General features: G+C 35.3%; 1 protein-coding gene across 4 annotated transcripts in view; it reads left to right on the top strand.

Annotated features, from left to right (window-relative positions):
- Positions 1–19,307, top strand: part of RSRC1 (arginine and serine rich coiled-coil 1) — a 172,177-nt gene that overhangs the window by 8,324 nt on the left and 144,546 nt on the right. For all 4 annotated transcript variants that reach the window (XM_065674698.1, XM_065674694.1, XM_065674696.1 and 1 more), the window contains one exon: positions 928–1,053. In XM_065674698.1, coding sequence (XP_065530770.1) covers positions 928–1,053 — 126 coding nt within the window. The remainder of the gene's footprint in view (positions 1–927; positions 1,054–19,307) is intronic.

Below are 19,307 nucleotides of genomic sequence, written 5' to 3'. Positions count from 1 at the left end.
TAGTATCTATTCTTTCACCTTTCTCCTTTGTGTATAAGAATTTATTCTTTGAAGAAATGAAATGGGGAAGTTGGGTGTGAGGGGGAAAAAGAAGGTATCTTTCTGACTTCTGACTGAACTCAGGAGAAAACTTCCAAGCTCAAACAGAATAAATTAACACTGATTTTTTGATTCCTTATAGCCCTGAGAAACCCCAAAATCAAACCAACTAACCAACCAAAACCAAACAAAAACACCAAATAAAAAAATCCCCCCAAACAACCAAAAAGGGGTGGGGGAGGGTCTGTCTGCATTAGAGCAGAACCAAGATTGTGTGTCCTGAAAGTTAGAATAACAAATCTGTAAGATTATATATATACATAAAATATTTTTAGGTGTATGTAAATAATTTAAAATACATTGTTATGGTTGCATTTCATGTATGTACCTAGTATGACTGGAAATAATTGTATAGAGTAGCAATGCAGAAGTTAACATTTTATGTATTTAATTTTTAGTGCTGGAGTTGTGGTCCTTATCCCATACTGTGCATTTCTGTGTAAATCCTGAGGAGAGTGTAGGTTCTAAATGTTTCGTCCATATTAGATTTGATAAAGGGGCAAGGGAGTTTCAATGAGCTGGTCATGGGACTAAGAACCACTGAGAGCTGGGTGTGTGCCTGACTTTGCCCTTGAGGTACTGCATGATTTTAGGCAAATCAGTTAACTTCTGTTTCTCTGTCTACCCATCTTGTGTCTAGGAATGCATATTTTAGAATATAAGCTCTTCAAGACAGGCATTGCCCATATGTATGTGAATTACTTATTACAGTGTATTATAAACCCCACATTTCGTGTTTGTGTTTAAGTAGGCTGTTACAGGTTTTGTTCCTTGTTTGTTTGTTTGTTTTTAGAAGAAGCACATACTAATAGCATGTTTTTGTTTTAGACGCAGGCACAGATCAAGCAGTAGTTCTTCATATGGCTCTAGAAGAAAACGCAGTCGTAGCCGATCAAGGGGCAGAGGCAAATCCTACAGGTCTCAAAGATCGAGATCAAAAAGTAGAACAAGAAGGTAAGACTCTTTTCTATGAAAGTAATTGTAACTCCTCCTGTAAAAACAATAATTTAAAATTTTCAGGTTGTTACTGAGTTTGGAATATACTAGAAATAACTGTTGCAAGTGATGCTCTAAACTACATGTCAGTTGAAACCTTTCCTAATTTGAAATCTCTATGCAGTGCTTGAAGATAAGTCGTATATTTTGCATTCGACCAAGTGCAAAAACCATCAATAAAGTTACCTTGGTTTAACTGCAATAATCTGAAACATTTTTGTGAATATTTTTTTATTACTGATTTCCATAACTCCCATGCATAAGACTGGCTCCCTGAAGATCAGACTAAATTATTATTTTCTCATCTGTATTTCCTTTGGAAAGAGATGAGTATTTAGTTATGCAAATTTTTCTTAATATGTAAAGATATCTCAGGTGCTGAAAGTGTTCATAAATTGGATTGTGACAAATGACTATTTTCAATAATAAACGTAATTTCAATATTTAAATATTAATCTGATATTGCAAATTGTATTATAAAAATCTGCTTCCAACTTTTGTAATTAAAAGAAGCTCAATTTTTGTGTGTGTGCGTATGTGTGTGTGTGTGTTTTTCAGTTAAGAAGTTTAAATAAAGTTTATCCCTGGTGGTGTGGCTGAACCCAAGACACCTGAATATCAGAATAATTGTCAACATTTTCTCTTGAATTTAGTGTATCAGAGAGATTAAAGTGTTTTGGTTTTGGTTTTTTTTTTTTTTGTTTTGTTTTGTTTGGTTTTTTTTTTTTGCTATGTGTTTAGAGATCATCAGCCAGGTTATTTTGTGTACCTTCACTAAGAATTTAGTAAAACATGTTATTTTCATACACCAAACATGAGCTGTTGCCTCTAAATTCTGAAAAATTGTTGTTCAAAGACGTGGACCTTTCACTTTCTCTTATGGTTATTCTCTCATTACTTATTCACAGCTGTTCATTATAATGGTTGCCTGGACGCTTATTGCTACAGTGCCTTTGTAGTAGCAATTTGGTTATTTTAACTGTCTGATCTCTCTTGCAGTATACTTACCATCTGAGCTGTAGACTGCAGATAAGCTGCTGCACTGTATGTAGAAATATTCCTGTAAATATCCACTGTTCTGCTAACAAAATCAGTGTTAACACACTGAGATCTTACAAGAATAAGGTGCAAATGGTGTTTTTCAATATGTCAGATACTCAGCATTTTTTTTATTGTAGTAAGTATAAATTGCAGATCTCACTAGACAGTCTAAAGGGGTTTACTGAAGTTAATTGTCACTGCAGTATATGGAAATTATGTACTTAAAAACTTTAAAAACGTAACTACTGTTTACTTCAATCTATGCTAGGATGTATTGCGCAGATAAAATTTCATCAGCTTTCTCAATACTATAACCACAAAGGTATAGCTGCACGTCACTTTTAAGTGATGTTACTGTTCACAGACATGGTTCTTCAGGGGAAATATTTATAAATAACACCCTAAATTAGAACAGTCTTTTGGCATGTTAAAAGCATAAAAACTAAACCCAACAGGACACATTGATTATTTTATTGTAATTTTTTCCAAGTCTGCTCTCTGCTGTAATGCTACACTGAGAAGCCATGGATTAATCTTATTTCTGGAGGAGAGTTAAATAGGTTGCAGAAAGCTGCTACTAGAGGCCTGTGTTTTCCCTGTTTGTTAGTGCTGAGGCAATTGCAGCAATGCTAAATACTTCTTTCCTATCTCAAATTCTGTCTTGTGCGCCCGATTGAAGGTGTGAATAGCTTTCCTAAAATGACTGAGTACATTGTGATTTTTCAGGCTGGGGTAGGAGGGAATGTAATGGAGGGGTATAAAACAAAAATAAGAATGAATGATGTGGAAAAGATGATTAAGGAATGAGCGTTTCTTTTCTCCTCCAGCTGAAGACCTGGGGCAGGCATGGAGTGAGCAAAGTCAGCTGGTGGCAGATCCTAGTCAAACAAAAGCATCTAGTTCATACGTATCACGTAGTCAAGCTGGGGAAGCCTTTGCTGTTGGAGGTTGTGGATACCAGAAGTTAAAATTAATTTAAAAAATCAGACAAGAAGAATCCATTCGAAGCTGTTAAATGCGAAGAGACAGTATTTGTCTTGGGAAATGTGTGTATTTGTAGTGCTGAAGTGTAATTTTCATAAGAATTTGGCATCTGTCGTTCATTAACGCTTTAGCTTGGGGTGGGCAACTTATTTCATATGACTTTTAAAGGTAAGAAGTGAAGATAAACTGTAAACTATGTAATGTAAATCTATGTAATGTAAACTATGAAATAAAACGATCAGAAGTAACTCAGGTAGCCACCTTGTCTTAGTGTAGCAAAGTGTGTGTTACCTGCTGAAATGTTATTGTTGGTCTCCAACTTCAGAATTGCTAGTGTTGGGGAGTAAAATGTACACACCCAGTGGATAAGCCACAGTAAGAGAGCAATAAAATGAAGGTCATCTGTGTGCTACTTGTGTTTGTAGTGTTACTGTTGTAGCTCAGAGCACCACCTTTAGGGCTTGAGTGACTGTGATTTCCTCCCTACCCAATGGGAATCAGACCAATGCTAGAAAATTAGTTTCATACTGGAAGCTAAGATCCATTATATGGTATCTTTAAATCATTGGCTTTTTTTTTTTTTTTGGGGTGTAAGTCATGCAAATAGCACAAATTCTGAATCTAATGTCTTCTCCCAGTCCCCCCTGAAATTAAGGTAGTTTGTTTTTCAAGGTAATGAAAATATTGGTAACAGTATATGTGGCTGTAATGTAATTTTTTTTTAAAATAACTTCTCTAGTCTAGGTTATTTTTTTAGTGAATAATTTACAGATGCCCAAATGAATAAAATACTGAAATACCAAGTTTTAATTTGAAAACTTAATTTTTTTATGACTTCTTAAAAATATTTTGAGCAGCTATTGTTTGTAATCTAAACTGATTTTTACTTTATTTTAGAAGATAAGCAAACTTGTGCATATTATAAATATTTTATTTTAGATGCATTTTTTTGAGTCAAAAAAAGTGGGGCTTCCTAGTAATGCTATAAATTTAAAGCTGTCCTACAGCAAGATAGTACAATGCAAATAGGACTTAATAAGATCACAAACTGAATTTCAGCAAAACAACCAAGATTTACATTAAATTAGGAATTTTAAAACCGATTTAGTTTGTTTTACTGAGCATTTGCTTAATAACATTTTGCCTTCTTGCAATCTTTTTAAAGACAATAATTCGTCTGTGAAATGCAGGCACATCCTCAGTAGAAAAATTGAAAGCAACAGCTCACTTTCTGAAACCACACATATAGTGATATAAAGAAATATTTCAGCTCTACGAAATTTAATAAATCATCCCATTTCCTAATTTGATCATATTAGATGCTGATGTGGAAGAAGCATTTCAAATACCATCTCCTCATTAATATACATCAGTCTAGGGAATAGAATGGAATACTTATGCAGAGATGTCACAGTTACTGTTTCTTAGTTTACTAAGTGGAACAGGTTGATGTGATACTGGGTGCTATTTGTCAATGTCTTGCTAAAATGGTTTGGGTCGAGTTATGGAGTCCAGAAAGACGGCGGCTGATAAATCAAAAGTGGATTGAGTGGACAGGAGGCAGTGATTGATACTGTGACAGGATATGAAGAAAGGAATCTTGATACAAGCATGCATGATATTGAATATGAGAAGGAAAATGGCCCTGGAGTATGGATATTATTCAAGGAAATGAGAATAATAATATCATCTTGAAATTATTGCTGGGTGAAGATTAGGATAGTTCTTATTAGAATATTATGCTTCTCTGGAATGGAAAAACTCAAATTTCATATAATTTCTGTGTGGATAAATTCTTGCTAATATTTTTAGAGTTTTCACTGCAATTCAGCAAGTTAATTGTATATGAAAATACATCAGGACTCGTAAAGCAAATATTCCAATTTACATAGCTTTAAATAGAACTAACCAAAACATGTTAACCTTTATTCCTTGATTTCATACAGTTCTGTGATTATAGGGTATTTCACTATAATTGCCTTTAAACATGCAAGTTTGTTTTTATTGTCTGCCAAGTGTTTTTAGCTTTTCTTTTTACGTTAAAACTGCTGCCTTAAAATATCTTTAACACAGCTTAACTTAAAGATTGGCACAGTAACACCTAGTACATCTGTACACATCTAAGAAGAGAAAATGTCATGTAAAGTAGTCCTGGTTGGAGAACTGAGGCCTTTGGACTGTCTCTGAAGGAAATGTTTGATCAGCGTGTTGGGTTTTTTCCTGGCATAGGTGCTGTTTTTCCTCTTAGTGGGGGTACATGGTTATTTCTAATTTTTTTTTTTTTTTACAGTTCTGTCCATCTAATTGATCTAATATTGGAATGTGTACAACTCACTGCAGTCCAGTTGCAGGGTGACATACTTCTTATGGGTGGCTTTGGAATAGACTTGGGTTTTGGTATGGAAAAGTGGCTTGTTAACTGAAGTTGCCATTATGCTAGCGATGTAAACTAGAATTAACTTACATTGAACCCTTACAGCTTGCCAGAATTCTTTGGTTTAGCACTTACAGTTTGTAATATTTAAAAATAAGGTCCTGAAGTCATGCAGAAAAATGCAATGTGAAAGGGTAATTAGGCAAAAAATAGTAAACCTGCACTATTTTCTTTAATATAGTGCTGTGTTGGTGTACATACTGAATAGAGACAGGTTCTCAAATTTAGTGATCTCTGAAGACAGTGTAATTTGCAATACCTGGTTTATGACACACTGATAGTGGGATTACAAGAAAAGAATTCCCTACCACCCCTTTCTAGCTGTGTTTTCAACACTGCTGCTGCAGACCCCAATAGAATACCAGACAGTGCTTACCCTGAAGTTAGAGATTCTTGCCATTGGGTTTGATCTGTTCTCAGAAAGGTCGTAGCTTCATTCAGACACTTACTCAAAGCTGGGCAAGCTGTAAAGCCTTCCTATGTATCAGTTGTTTACTTGTGTTCTTTATAGTGCGCTGCTGTATACAGAAGATCTGAGGCTTTTTGCAGGTTTCAGGTTTTAGTACTGGCATGGGTCAGTCATCTTTTGCCTGAGGGTTTGTTCATTTATTTTGTTTCGTTTTTTTTGAGGTTTTTTTGGTGGTGGGTTTTTGTTTTTTTTTTTTTTTTTTCCTTAAAAATTTCCTGTTTTAATATCTTAAAAATAAATCCAAACCATTGCTAGGAAGTACTTTACTGGAATAGATATTGCAAAGTGAAATGTCATTTGTAAGACTTATCAAAGATATAAACAGTATTAGCATTGAATGCTTTTGTATTTGCGTTACTTGGAATGGTGACTAGAAATGAGTCTGTCTTCAGTTAGTCTCTCTTTTCCATGCATCACATTATTTTAGTGTGGTAGTATTAATGGGTTAGTGTCTTTTCAAATTAAAACCCTGGCCTGTCTGGTCTTACAGCTGATAAGAAGTGTTGAATCAAGACATAATCTATACTAATGCGGGTTCAAAACTTCCTTTCAGTTATAGGCTGTATCTGTCTGTCCTGGTTAGCATACACTACACTGTAATCCACTAGAAACTATTGATTAGAGTTTTAATTATGAACAACTTCAGGGAGAATTTTCTAGAACAGCATTGGCTGGAAAAGAAAATTAGGGGATTTAGGAGAGAGGAAATGAAAAGGGATGTACATTTTGGTGTAGACATTAATTTCAGCAACAGTGTCTAGTGGAAGAGATAATGGCAGATAAATAAAGAGCAAAGTTGTGAGGGGGCTTGCAAATTAGATTGAGAGTTTATGGGAGAGGAGGAAGGGGTAGAGGAGAGTAAGTTAAAAGAAAGGAAAAAGGAATTGCACTTGTGTGGGTTTAGAAGACCGATTTTTAAGAATGTTATGAAGAGAGACTGAATTTAAATATGAGGCAGATCTGTGGGTTAAAGTTGAAGTTGGTTTCAGTTGAAGAGTAAAGGTCTTGCCTATAGGAGAATTTTAACATAGGTGCCGGTAGCTGTTCCAGGGAAAAGGAAATACTTAGGGAAGAGGATGAAGGCTTTTGGAGTTGACCATACTATGGATATCAGACAATGAATTTTATTGTCTGATGGCAAGGAGGTAGAAGGAATAAGGAAGTGAAGTCTGAGTAGCAACAGCAGTATTGACTTGGAGCCATGAGATAGCTATGGGAGGAGAAGGTACAAACATGTCTCTTTTTGTATCTCTGCTGTAAGAATCAAAAATGACAAGAAAACTGTGAAGAACAAGGTTGGACACATAATGTCAGACAGTGTTGAAAAGCTGTCTTAATCTATAAAAATGCTTTGGAAATACCTTCCTTGGAAATGGATCCAAGAATTTTCATAAGAGAAGCAGATAAAAGTCCTATGAGAAGTCAAGCAATGCTATTTAATCAGAATACTTCTTTTGAAATGGGTTTGGTTGGTGGTTTTTGGTCTTTGTTGTGGGGTTTTCTGTTTTGTTTTTTATTTTTTCCCTCTCTTTCCTGGTAGTAACTACTAGAATTACTGGACTGCTGTTTTAAAGTTTTAGTCTGCTGCCTAGGATATTTTTTCTTCTGTCCTTTCCACACAAATTAAGATACTCCTGTGCAGCTAGCTGTAGACCCACGTAATTATGTAAGGAATTGGTGTAAATATTACATGTTTGTTTCTCTTCTTACTGGTGGGGAAGTTTAGAGTCTTTGGTCCATTAGAATGTATATTTAATTAAGATACTGTAGAACTAGTGAAATTCAGATTATTGAGTTTGCTCATGTTATCTTTAGTTTTTCTGTGGATGGTAACATCAGATCATATTTCTTCTTTTTCTTCCAATAAATCAAAGCCTGCAGTTTTTATTTAAAATCTTGTTGCATTACAGGTTGTATCAGCAGTAGCATCTAAACATATTTTTTAGCTGTAATAACTTTTTTTCAAAAGGAACCAAACATTTTGTCTACAGAAGTATACTGGAAAAAGTGGAGAGGTGAAGCAGTGTCACTGAAGATATCCTGGAGCAATAACCCACCAGTGTGCACATTACCGAGACCTAATTGATCGCTTTGGGAAATTAAACTTCAGAAGGCGACACCAAGGGCCCTTAAGTTATCAGGAAGGCCAGATAGCTGCTAGTGACAGTTGCTTTGGTGCTTTTCATTGGTATATAAGAGAAAAACAAAAAAACCCCAAAAACCTAACACAAACAAACAAAAACCACCCCGCCTCTCCAAACCCCCCAACAAGTTTAAAAAAAGATATGAATGCACAAGCGTTGTTCATTTAGAGCTAAGCATTGAGTCTAATTGCAGGTGAACTTTTTTTCTAAGGCAGTCCAGGTGTTGTGTACACAAAATGTGCTATGAGTATAGCTTCTTATTTTACTAAACCCTTTCATTTCTCCCTTTGAGAAAGGGTGTATTTGCAGGTTGGTATTTTTTGGGGTTGGATTTTTTTTTTTATGCTTCAGTTTCCTGCTTGAGAAAAGGCATAAAATAAGAAAAATGCGATTCCGCTTTTGCTCAGGATTGGCTGTTTGATTTCAATGTGTCTGCATTCTAAACCACTATGTAGTTTGGTATTTTTTTCATCCTTTTTTTTTCTCTGCTACCGAAGCTCTGGCTGTGAAATAGAAGCGGTTATGGGTTTTTTTATTATTTTTCTTGCAGAGCTCGTGTTTCTAGAGGCAACTGTGAAACCAACATATAGCGGATGTCTTAAAGATGCATTGGTAATATAAGACCATCATTGTTTGCTGTGTAAATTGCCGCTGTTTTCGGAGTTAGTTTCTAGAATGTGATTGTAAAAACATGAAACACAAAATTGTAAAATTTAGTAGAAAAATTTTGCTGTTTACTTTATTCCTGTTTTTCATTCTTTCTAATTCTAGTAACATATGACAGTAACAGAATCTAGTTACTAGATCTGTTGCTAGAACTAATAGATCCAGTTATTGCATCTAAAGATGCAGGCAAAAAACATGTATTTCTGCTGAAAGGGTTTTGCTGTATCTTTTCTGTGGGACTCGTCAGAATGTAAAAAGCCCTAGCAGGAGGAACAGTTGCCCTCTAACAGTAGAACACAAGTAGCTGTCATCCCCATGTGTTAAAACAGTTCCACCTGAACTTTGTTTCATGTACCTGAGTCAGCCTTGCTGAGGTTTTGTGTGCCAGAGTTACATGTGCAACCCTAATTCAGTTTCCCTGTTCATGATAGTTTTAATGATGGATTACAGTTTCTTCCACAGATTTCTTGCTATGCTTACTTTATGTATTAGTAGACTGTAACCATAGTCCTTCTCAATTATCTTTGTATGTTACTTTTGTGTTCTTATATGCAAGTTACATGAGGGGTGGTTATAACAAGACTTAATAACTAGCCACCTTGGATCAGGGATCATCAATATTTCAAGTATGCTGTGCCTAATGCTTTATTTCTTTCAAACTGGAAGTTAAAAGTTTTGCTATAAATATATTGGGTCCTGGGAAAAATCAGTCTTACCAGAGAGATAAGATACTGTTCATCCGTAACGTTGTGCCTGTGTGGTGGAAGGTGGTCCAAAACTTGGTGGGAGCCAGGACCTGGGAACTGCTGCCTGCTTTAGCTATTTTTCCTCAAGGTGGTGTGGTTCTTTGCTCCTAGCTGTGCTGTATGCTTTCAAAATCCATCTTCCTGGCAGAGATGGTAGTTGCTGACTCTTGCTTTAGAGAATTGTTGTTTTGGGTTTTAGAGATGATCATACTTTTGTGTAAATTGGCAACATGCCCTGGAATTTTTGATCACTGCTTTTGGCCAAGATTTCAGCTGAAGCCTTTGCTGAGTATCAGGGTGATGCTGTCTCTGTGAATAGTATGACAATAGCTGCGGCATATAGTATTTTTGGTACCTTTGCACAAACAAATTTTATCCCATATAAATCAATTGTATTTCAAGATGCAGATAGGCAGCTGCCATTTTTCTGATGATACTACTCCCAGAGTGTGCTTTGGGTTATATCTTGCCTCTGTGGGTGAAAGGCGGTCCAGAACTTGGTGGGAGCCAGGACCTGGGGACCCAAAGTGTGCTTTGGGAGTGAGTTCTTGCCAGATTGAGCTAATTAAAGTTGGGGTACTGTGTCACTTTCCTGGCTGTCCCTTCATCCTTTAGTGCCTGTTGTCTTCCTCCCACATCTATGCTTCAGGATGGTTCAGTGTGCTGATCTGCCTGAAAGCATTCTCTCCTCTAGTGAGGAGCAAGAGATCAGGGTGAGATGCTCACATATGGCTGAGTATGTATTAGGGGGAAAAAGGGTCTAGCCTGGGTTGTTCATTTTGATCAGGTGAGAGGCAGTTTTCAAGCTAGTGTAAAGCACTGCAAGCAGGGAATGTTGCCAGTTTATAAGGCAAGGCACTGTGTCTCCCTGAAATGCCAGAGCTAGAATCTGTTTAAGTGATAACATTTCATCTCGTCCTAATATAGATTTATTGGTATAAAAAAATCTTTGGTCCTGTTGATGACCAAACTGAACTTCAGCGATTCCAGATTCTACTGAAGTGTGACGTTATAGGAAGGAAAATATCACAATAAATAAATAAATAAATAAAAATTCTTTTTTAATAATAATGTAGAGGTTTTAACCTTTTACTGTTAAGACACTGTTTTGAGTAACTGAGTATCATAGGTTAAGCCAAACCTAGACACTGAGCAATATATAATTTATGTTAAATATGCTCAGATAAGGAAATACAAAAATTTTCATTTTTACATAGTGTAACTGGAGAGAGATGTGTTTGATTATAATGTATATTTAGAAAATATTAAAATGTAGGAAAAGATGGGGAGCTAGTCTCTATATTTTCGTATTAACTGGAAGAAATATTTTGATTGTACTTTCGTAGTGGTTTTTTTTTTTTTTTGTTTAGAATCTTTACTTTTCTTATGGATACTTACGTGCATATGTCCAAAATACTATGAAACATGCCACCAATATGGAGTTTCCTTTTCCATAAATATTATTTGAAGGTATTTTCCAGTTGCTGTTTTCATAGGATCATATCAACTCCTAGTAAGGCAAATTGACAAATTCTCATGGACTTTAAAGGGTTATATTATGCTCAGCTTGAATAACAGATTTTATTTTGGTTTTTAATTCTATACCTCTGATTTGTATCCTAGAAATGAAGGCAAAGCCAGTAGTGTTTCATTTTATTATGCATATAGCATTAGATATCTATTTTTCTTCTATAGTTTTTTGTACTTCTATATGGAAACATAACAGGGGTAAGATAAATTGTAATAGAATTTAAATTAATCAGTGGCATAGCACTAAAAGTCTGTTACCAGTCTATGTCAAAAAGATATACTGAAAGTTTGCCTGTTAAAGCGCTAAGCTTCTTGATTGGAAAGTGGGTAAAAAAAAAAAAAAAAAAGAAAATCCTTTTCCTATTTTCCTACTATATAGTCTTCTTGAAGTTCTTCCAAATTAGATTTTAAATGCCAATTAGGAGGTTGAATATACTAAAATAAAAGCAAATACAACCAAAATGGCCTCACCTTATGGCTAGTTAGGCTTTTTCTCTCAAAAGTGGAACCTTTGCTCTGAGCATGGCTTTGAGAAAGATATTCAGTTTAATGAACACATTAATTAGAACCATAACTATTTATAAGATAATTAGAAACGAAGCACGGTAAACTGGGCTTTTCCTGCAATTAATGGAGGATTAATTACTGGAGGTAATGAAGTGGATTTTTAAATGCATTAAGGTGAAGTACAGAGATGTGCAAGGCTTTGTGATAGTTGCATAATTATTCCAGGCTGTTTGAGCATAGCTCATATGAGATCGCTAATAAGCATCATTGCATCATTATGTATGCACTTAAAAAGACTTACCACCAAAATGACTGCCTAATTATTTCTAATTGGCAGGAGTCTGTGTAGTCATTGAGCTGTTTGTAGCCATTTTAAGGTTCATTTAACTATCCTTGGGGCCATGTGATGGATGGAAAAAAGCTTCAACTACACGCTGGCCTTGGCTGGCGCCGTTAATCAATTTTGGTGGGCTTCAGTTTGAAATGCATTTGCTCATGCAGAGGTCAAAACCTGAAGTAGTCCAAGCAAAGTTTTGCTTTTTGAAGCCACTTGACTGTATTCATTAGCAATTAGTAAAATAATTGTGTCTGTCACTATATTTGGATTTCCGTATGACTTGGTATTCTTTCATCACTGTCCCTTCTTATAGCATATTAGCTTCACTGGAAACCAAATATTCTTCCAACAGACCCTTTTAGCAACTTCAGTGTAGTAGCATATGTTCCGATATACTACCTTTCTTCATTCATTTGTTAGCTTAAAACAACGCAGTACATTTCAACACAATCATCTAATTTGCTCCCGATTGATTGCTGAGTGAAAGTTTCTATCCAAGGACAACATTTTAGGGCTTTTAAGGGTATCTCTGAGGAATTAGTCATTAAGCATTAAGAGAGGAAGCAAGTAGTAGTCAAATCGAATTCTGACGTTTACCGGAGTTTTGCATTTAGGGGCATCTATTTCCAAGATGTTGACAGCTATGTATATTCAAGGACATCTTCAGGCAGAAGCAAGCTGTGTAATAATCTCACTTGTTTGAAAACTCATTCAATAATTACATTAGAAATGCTGTGACTATCATTTGAAAATGACCTTTTTGAGATGCTGTAATTAGTGTGTAGTTATTTTATCTTACAATGTCAGATTTAATATGACATCCCATTAGGTAAGCGTCTGTGAAAGTTTTCAGTGAGTGTGTTGTCCTGTTGAACATAATCATAACCATCTGTGGGATGTTGTCAGCGTACATAAGCCATTCACATAGCTTAAGAAAACACTGGTGAGCAAATTGTAGGCTAATAAAATAAAGGTCAGCTTTGTCATTTTTGCCACAGAATATGTGGTTCTAGTAATTTAATGTTAAAGCATAAATTTTAAAAATAATTGTTCAGATTATGCTTAAAGTGTAGGACTCACTGAAAATATTGATCTTTAAAAAGAAAAAAATGTCACTGATTCACGAAACATTAGTTCAAATAACAGGTAAGAGATTAAAGCAAATGAGTTGTGGTAGCTTGAACTAAAATATAAACTAATCCTTAGGGAAAGCTGCACAATTTTTTAATTTTGTAAATTGTTTTAATTTGGAGACTTTTGTAATCGGAATCTTTAAGAAGAAGTCACTTCTGTAAATATATATTCAAGACAGAAAAACTATGTAAAATACAAATAGCCTTTCTTCCTGATGCTCATTAGGAACTTTATTTTATGAAGTCCTGTCAGATACATAAAGGTAATGGAAATGTTGCTCCATAGATTATCAAAACTACTCCTAGGAAATACATTTTAGAGTGGAACAACAGTTTTAATCTGCCTTTGAACTTCCTGATTGGTTTTATTGGAAATTCTGGTGTTAGTCAAAACTGTAGCTACTGATGGGTATATTTTTCTTTGATGTAATAAAGAAGTGGGAATCACATCCGTGTAGCTATCATGTTAGTTATAAAACTGTTCACAGTGTGCACATCAGTGGTGTTGTAAGGCTCTCACTGAGAGACAACAACCTGTTCTGATGGGGTCCTTAATTGTATCTGATTTACAGGATAAGGACAAAGTATCTGCATTTTTTCACACCTTATGCCTTTGATTGTCCTATCTACTAGACCAATGAACAAGCGTTTGCTAAAATCAGAGTGTATCAACAGCTTTCTAGCTGCAGGCTGCAAAAGTGCTTTAGATTGCAACTTTAACCTTAATTCCAAGTCAATTATCACCCACTTATTCAGAGGGGTGATAATTAGGGGTTAGTTAGGATGCATTGTTACTCACCCTTAGCATTAGAGAAGCATTAGAAGTCTGAATGTTGCCAGTTGGGCATATGTTTTAATCTTGTCTTTAAGCAGTTATTGTTTTGCCCTTTAAATGGTACTGCAACTTGCTGCAGTGTTGAAGAAAGGGAAATACTGATACAGTTTTTTTGCTGTTGGTTCAGTTTTGGATCCATGCTGGTACTTCTTAGTGGTTTGAGTGTCTCGTGTTGATGACGATGGTGCCATGATGCTCTGGGTTGGTGGTTTTTGTTTGATGTGTTTTGTTTTGGTTTGCTTATATGTTTTTTATTTCGGTTTATGAGAATAGTTATTGTCCCATGGTGTAAGCTGATTTCAAGCATCTGTTTAGGTTATTTCATTCAGCTGTCCAGTATCTCTTTCTGGATGTAACTGTATGTAAATATTGTAGTATATTTAAGCTTGAACCATGATTGGGGCTGCAATCTTAAATGTTTTACAATTACAAAAAATAAACCAGTGGTCTTATCAAAGAGAGACAGAAGAGAAGTGCTTACCTGTAGCTAATTTGAACTCAGGCACCAGGAAAGTGAAAAATTCAACCCTGAAATCACTCATTTATGTTCCTTAACATTTTACCATAATATTGGAGGTGTTGTCAAATTTACAACAAATACTCACCTGGATAGTGATTCCATCTGGAAAATTAATTTGACCCTTTTTCATTTCTGTGTGATGATACATCCAGATCTTCCTGTCATAGCAGATGCAGAGTCACTAATGCCTGCATGATGTAGAAGAGAATAATTTGGTGTATTTATTGAGAGTCCTGAAAGTAATCTGGATCCTTTTTTTAAATAGATTCCAGATGTATCAAGAACAGAATAACTGCATGTGTATATATAAATTAATTACAAACTCTGAGAAATTTACTTGCTAATAGAATGTTACCTTATTTGTTCATGTAGAAGTCAAGTTTTCCTATTATTTTTATTAAAAGTAATGTAAAAAAGACATAGAATGTCTTTCTTACAGGATTATACAATCCAAGGGAACAGAAGTTTCGTACAGCCTCTTTCTTCTGTTTTATTTATTTATTTTTTAGGGGTTTTTTTATTTTCTTTTTAATCCTGGTTGTTTTTTCTTCGACCTTAACAGTGCAGTTCTGGAATTTGGTTAGGAGAGGAAGAAATCCTTCTTGCTGGTATCTTTATAGTGTGGCACACTAAACTTTTGCCTCTCCTTGCAGTTGAGTAGCTCTTGTATGAGTGGAAGACAAGCTGGATAGTCTTAAGTCATTTGAGCTTTTTTTGTTTTGTTAACAATACTGAAATAATAATAATTTCACTTTTTAACTTTGGGCTTATATGGAAGTTTACATATAGTATACATGCAGCTGGGTATTGCATACATTAATGTAGGTGTATGTGATTTTATGCTTTAACTCTAGAATTTCAAAACTGCTAGAACTGCTCTGAATGAGAAATGAATGACGGGGAATTGGAGAGGTGGCTTTTTTCTTAGTTTATTTAATAGCCAAGGCAGCATACTAACTTCTGTTTCTTTGTTATTTTATTACCTAAAGGCCATTAGAATTCTGGCTTTTTCCACTCAGTCACAAGATGGTTACGTGAATGTGTGGTTAGAAAATAAGTCTTGTTTTGAGGCAGCCTTTAAGAAAGATGCAAGAGGAATTAATATAATGTAAAAACAGATGTGTTCTTACACTGGTGATCCTAATTTGAGGTGAAATCTTAGCAAAGAGAGGCAATTCAGATCCTTCATACAGATTAATAAAAGAACTGAATGATGCAACCTGTTTCTTCTACTGCCCTGTTAAGGATGAAGCCAAAGATCCTCAGCTCCTTTAGACCAGTTGTATCTAGGGCAATTAGTGACCTCTGTGTAAGCTAAAGGAATAGAGTGGGGAGAGAATTTCCTCCTGCCCCCACTAACGAGTGGAGCAGTTTGCAATTCCAGTAGATCATAGGAGCTGTTCACACAGCTGTTCTCCCTTCCCAAATCCCAGCCAGCACACTTCATTACACTTAGTTTGGCCACAGCTGCTCCTGCAATCCTGCCTCTGCACAAAAAAAGCCTGTTGAAAAATAGTATGTATATGTATATATAGTTTTCTGTGCCAAATGCAAAAATAATACGTATCTAATAAAAGTGCAGTTAGTTTATGTACTTATGTATCTGTAATGCGCATCTGGCCTTCCAAGAAGATCACACTTTTGCATGCAAGGAATTGCTCCTCAAGTGAGTCATTCGATGAAGGAAGCAAGTTATAGTTAGTGTAACTAGCTTCATCAGGCATTTTGTAAAAGCACATCAACAAAAAACAAATGGCTTCTCTCCAGGCTTGAGTAACAGCTGTTTAATCTATGATTTACATTTCTGGTCTGTTTTCTGGTTTTTGTTTTCCGAGTTTAGGCTCAGAAAGTTGAAGTGCTCCTGCAGCTGGTAGGGTTGTAGGCAGCTTCTCTTCTATCTTGTATTCCTTAGGCAAGTAGTTCTGCTCAATTTCCATGAGAAGCAAGTCTCTGAGAAAAGGACTGCTGACACAAAAGTTCAATTTAAGTAAATTTTATATATTTCTGGAGTTGGTTCTTTTTCACCCAAGTGTGGATCTCCTGTAGGTTTTCCAACACCTTTGTGTGATGTGGGCATGCTGAACTGGAGATAACATTGTCATTGGCCCTGGAGCTTGTCTTTCAGCTGCTGTAGGCAGTCTGTAGGACAGTCAGGGTGTTGTGGCGAAGGCAGCACTTTGAAAGTGAGGAGGGGTAGACCAGAAGGTAGTAGTTGGGAGACCTAGAGTTGTAACAGACTGGGAATAAACAGACTTAAAGTAGTGTCTTGTCCACCTGTTCTTCTGTCCAGCTGCATTTATGCACTGTTCATGCCAAGTTTTCAGTAACTACTTTTTTTTTGATTACAGCTTGCTGGAATTTTGACTATTATTTCCTCAAATGTTTGTGTAATTAACGTAATTTAATGGTGGAGGATTGTTTGTTGTTGAACTAAGTTGATGCCTGTATCTGGCAAATCCATTTTCTCAGTTCTGCAAACAGGGTTCTTGATTGTTTATTGTTTATATTTCATCTTGATTTTTCACGGGCATTATTACTATCTTTAATATCCTCTATTTGTTCACTTTTGTTTTGTTCACTTACCAACTGTCTAAACTACTGGCTTGAAACAACGTCTTTTTCCTCTTAGGCCCAGTGTAATTTCAGACTTAAAGGCTGACTCTGCTGCTGCCTAGTTTCATTTTCACTCACCTTGCATTTAACAATAAATAAACAAAACATGTTATCATACATATTATCTATATTTAACTTCTTAAAATGCATGCATAATAGTGACCTTAAATGTTTTATAGAGGTAGCCATATTCACATTAAAGATATATATAGAATTAATAATTTATGCACTCTGAACAATGGCAATTGGTGCTTGAAATTATTTTCCCTTCCCCAAAAACTTGTACCATGCTCTTTTTTCCTGGTGTTGAAGTCAAGTTAGACAATTTCTCTTAATATGCTTTGAAAGAGAACATATCATTTTGCTGCAATTAGTTGTGTGCTTGCTCTGTGTCTTTATTACCAATATGAATATCCAGGTTTGATGCAGTGCAATTGTTTCATTGTTCTTTCCCAGACTTTTGATTTATTGCTAAATTATTAAAGAGGCATGAATAATTTGGGTTTTGCTGCAGCTCTTGAGCTAATAATAATCTAATAAGGATCATATCAGCCAAGAGATACTTAGAAGAATGCTAGGGAAGAACTTGACGTCTCAGAAACTTTGCTTTGAATAGTGGTTGCTGTTTGCCAATGGAATAGCTTAGTTTACCTTCACTGAAAGAGCGCTTGCTTTCTACTGAGCTATCTTGGGTTTGTGCTCCAATTCCTCTTTCCATTTCAAAAAGTCAATCTCAGTGACTGTTTTCAAATTGTCGTGTTTTGAAAAGATTAGATTGTACCTATAAGATATAGCTCAATGCTTTAGTGCAATATAATTGGGGAAATACTAAACGACACTGACCTCATTTCCTTTAGAACAATGAAAATTAATAGTTTCACATTTTATTAGGCTGATATTCCAGATGTAGTGTACATTTAATTAAGTGTAGTTTCCTTTTGGTTATGGTATGCGTATCTGCTTTTTGTCGCAAATTCTTTCTAGTTTTACAGTTTTCCACATGTTTTCTTTCACCATTTATGATTTTTTCAAAGCAGAGCTATAAGGATTTAAATCACTTTAGCATGCAGCAAAACAGTTCCCATTCAAACAATAAACGCCATTTTAAAAAGCCTTTAGATCTTCTGTCACTTCATAAATATAAATGTATAAAAACATTATGCAGTTGTAGTGCCCACCTGCTAATTAAATGCAGATTTCCTCAAACTTGTTTTAAAATCCGCTTATTTGTTTCAACTCTGTCTCTGTTCAGAATACATATGGCCCTTGTGAAACTAATTATGCTTATGGAGCAGCTGTTAAATTTAGTGCAACTAATTTTATCCAATATTTTACATTTTAATTGATTACCTGTGAAGAAATTAGCAAATTAACACTTATTGTGCAGTAACTGAATGGGCTTTTATGGATACTTTCAATTTTTACAAGTGGACTAAGTGTTGATGGAATAAAGACATTTCTTAGGATTTTAGATAGGAAAGTTATTGGTGAGCCTTGATTATCTGGTGTGAGAATTTAGGGAGACTGAGTGATGCCAAGCATCTGTGTGTTCTGTAACTTAGACATGAAAAGCAGATTGGAAAGTAATAGCTTTTCACAGAATTTTGGTAACATATGGGCTTATCTGGATCTAAGAACTCTTTGAAGATCTTTGAACTTGACTAAATGACTTAACCTTTGGCATGGTGGGTGGGTGTTTTGTGTGCATTGATTTGGGGGAAGGGGGTGTGCATGCTGGCAGTCTAATCTTCAGCTTGGTATTTTTTTTTCCCCTCCAGTAGTTCTATAACTTGAACACTTTAGGACTTGCTTTAATATGAGTAATTAGGATTGGTTTTAGTTTTCAACAGTGATAAGATAGAAAAATCCTTTTTCTATTGCTTGATCTGTGGACATTTGTTCTTTTTTACCGACGAATTCTTGGCACAGATGACTTCTTGTAGCTCCATTTCATGAACTTATATCTGTTTCCCGTTCTGTATGCATCACAGGATATTTTAATAGTAATTCATAGTAATGTACAGGTGAATTCATTCATGCTACAAGTGAAAACAGAGGAGCAAATTTAGTATACTTTAATTCTCAGTTTATGAAATCATCTTCCACTGTCAAGAGCCTGTTTTGATTTTAATATAAGCTTTATGGAAGTTTGCATAAAATGTTCTTAAAACTAATATTTTAGGATTTTGGGCTTACAGGCAAAGAAAAAAGACAACTATCTTATTAATGTGGTACTGTACTGTAAATTTAAGT

The sequence above is a fragment of the Lathamus discolor genome, chromosome 3, assembly GCF_037157495.1.
Source record: "Lathamus discolor isolate bLatDis1 chromosome 3, bLatDis1.hap1, whole genome shotgun sequence".
Classification (NCBI taxonomy): domain Eukaryota; kingdom Metazoa; phylum Chordata; class Aves; order Psittaciformes; family Psittacidae; genus Lathamus; species Lathamus discolor.
Note: the sequence above shows the minus strand (reverse complement) of the source record. Positions and strands in the feature narration are given on the sequence as shown.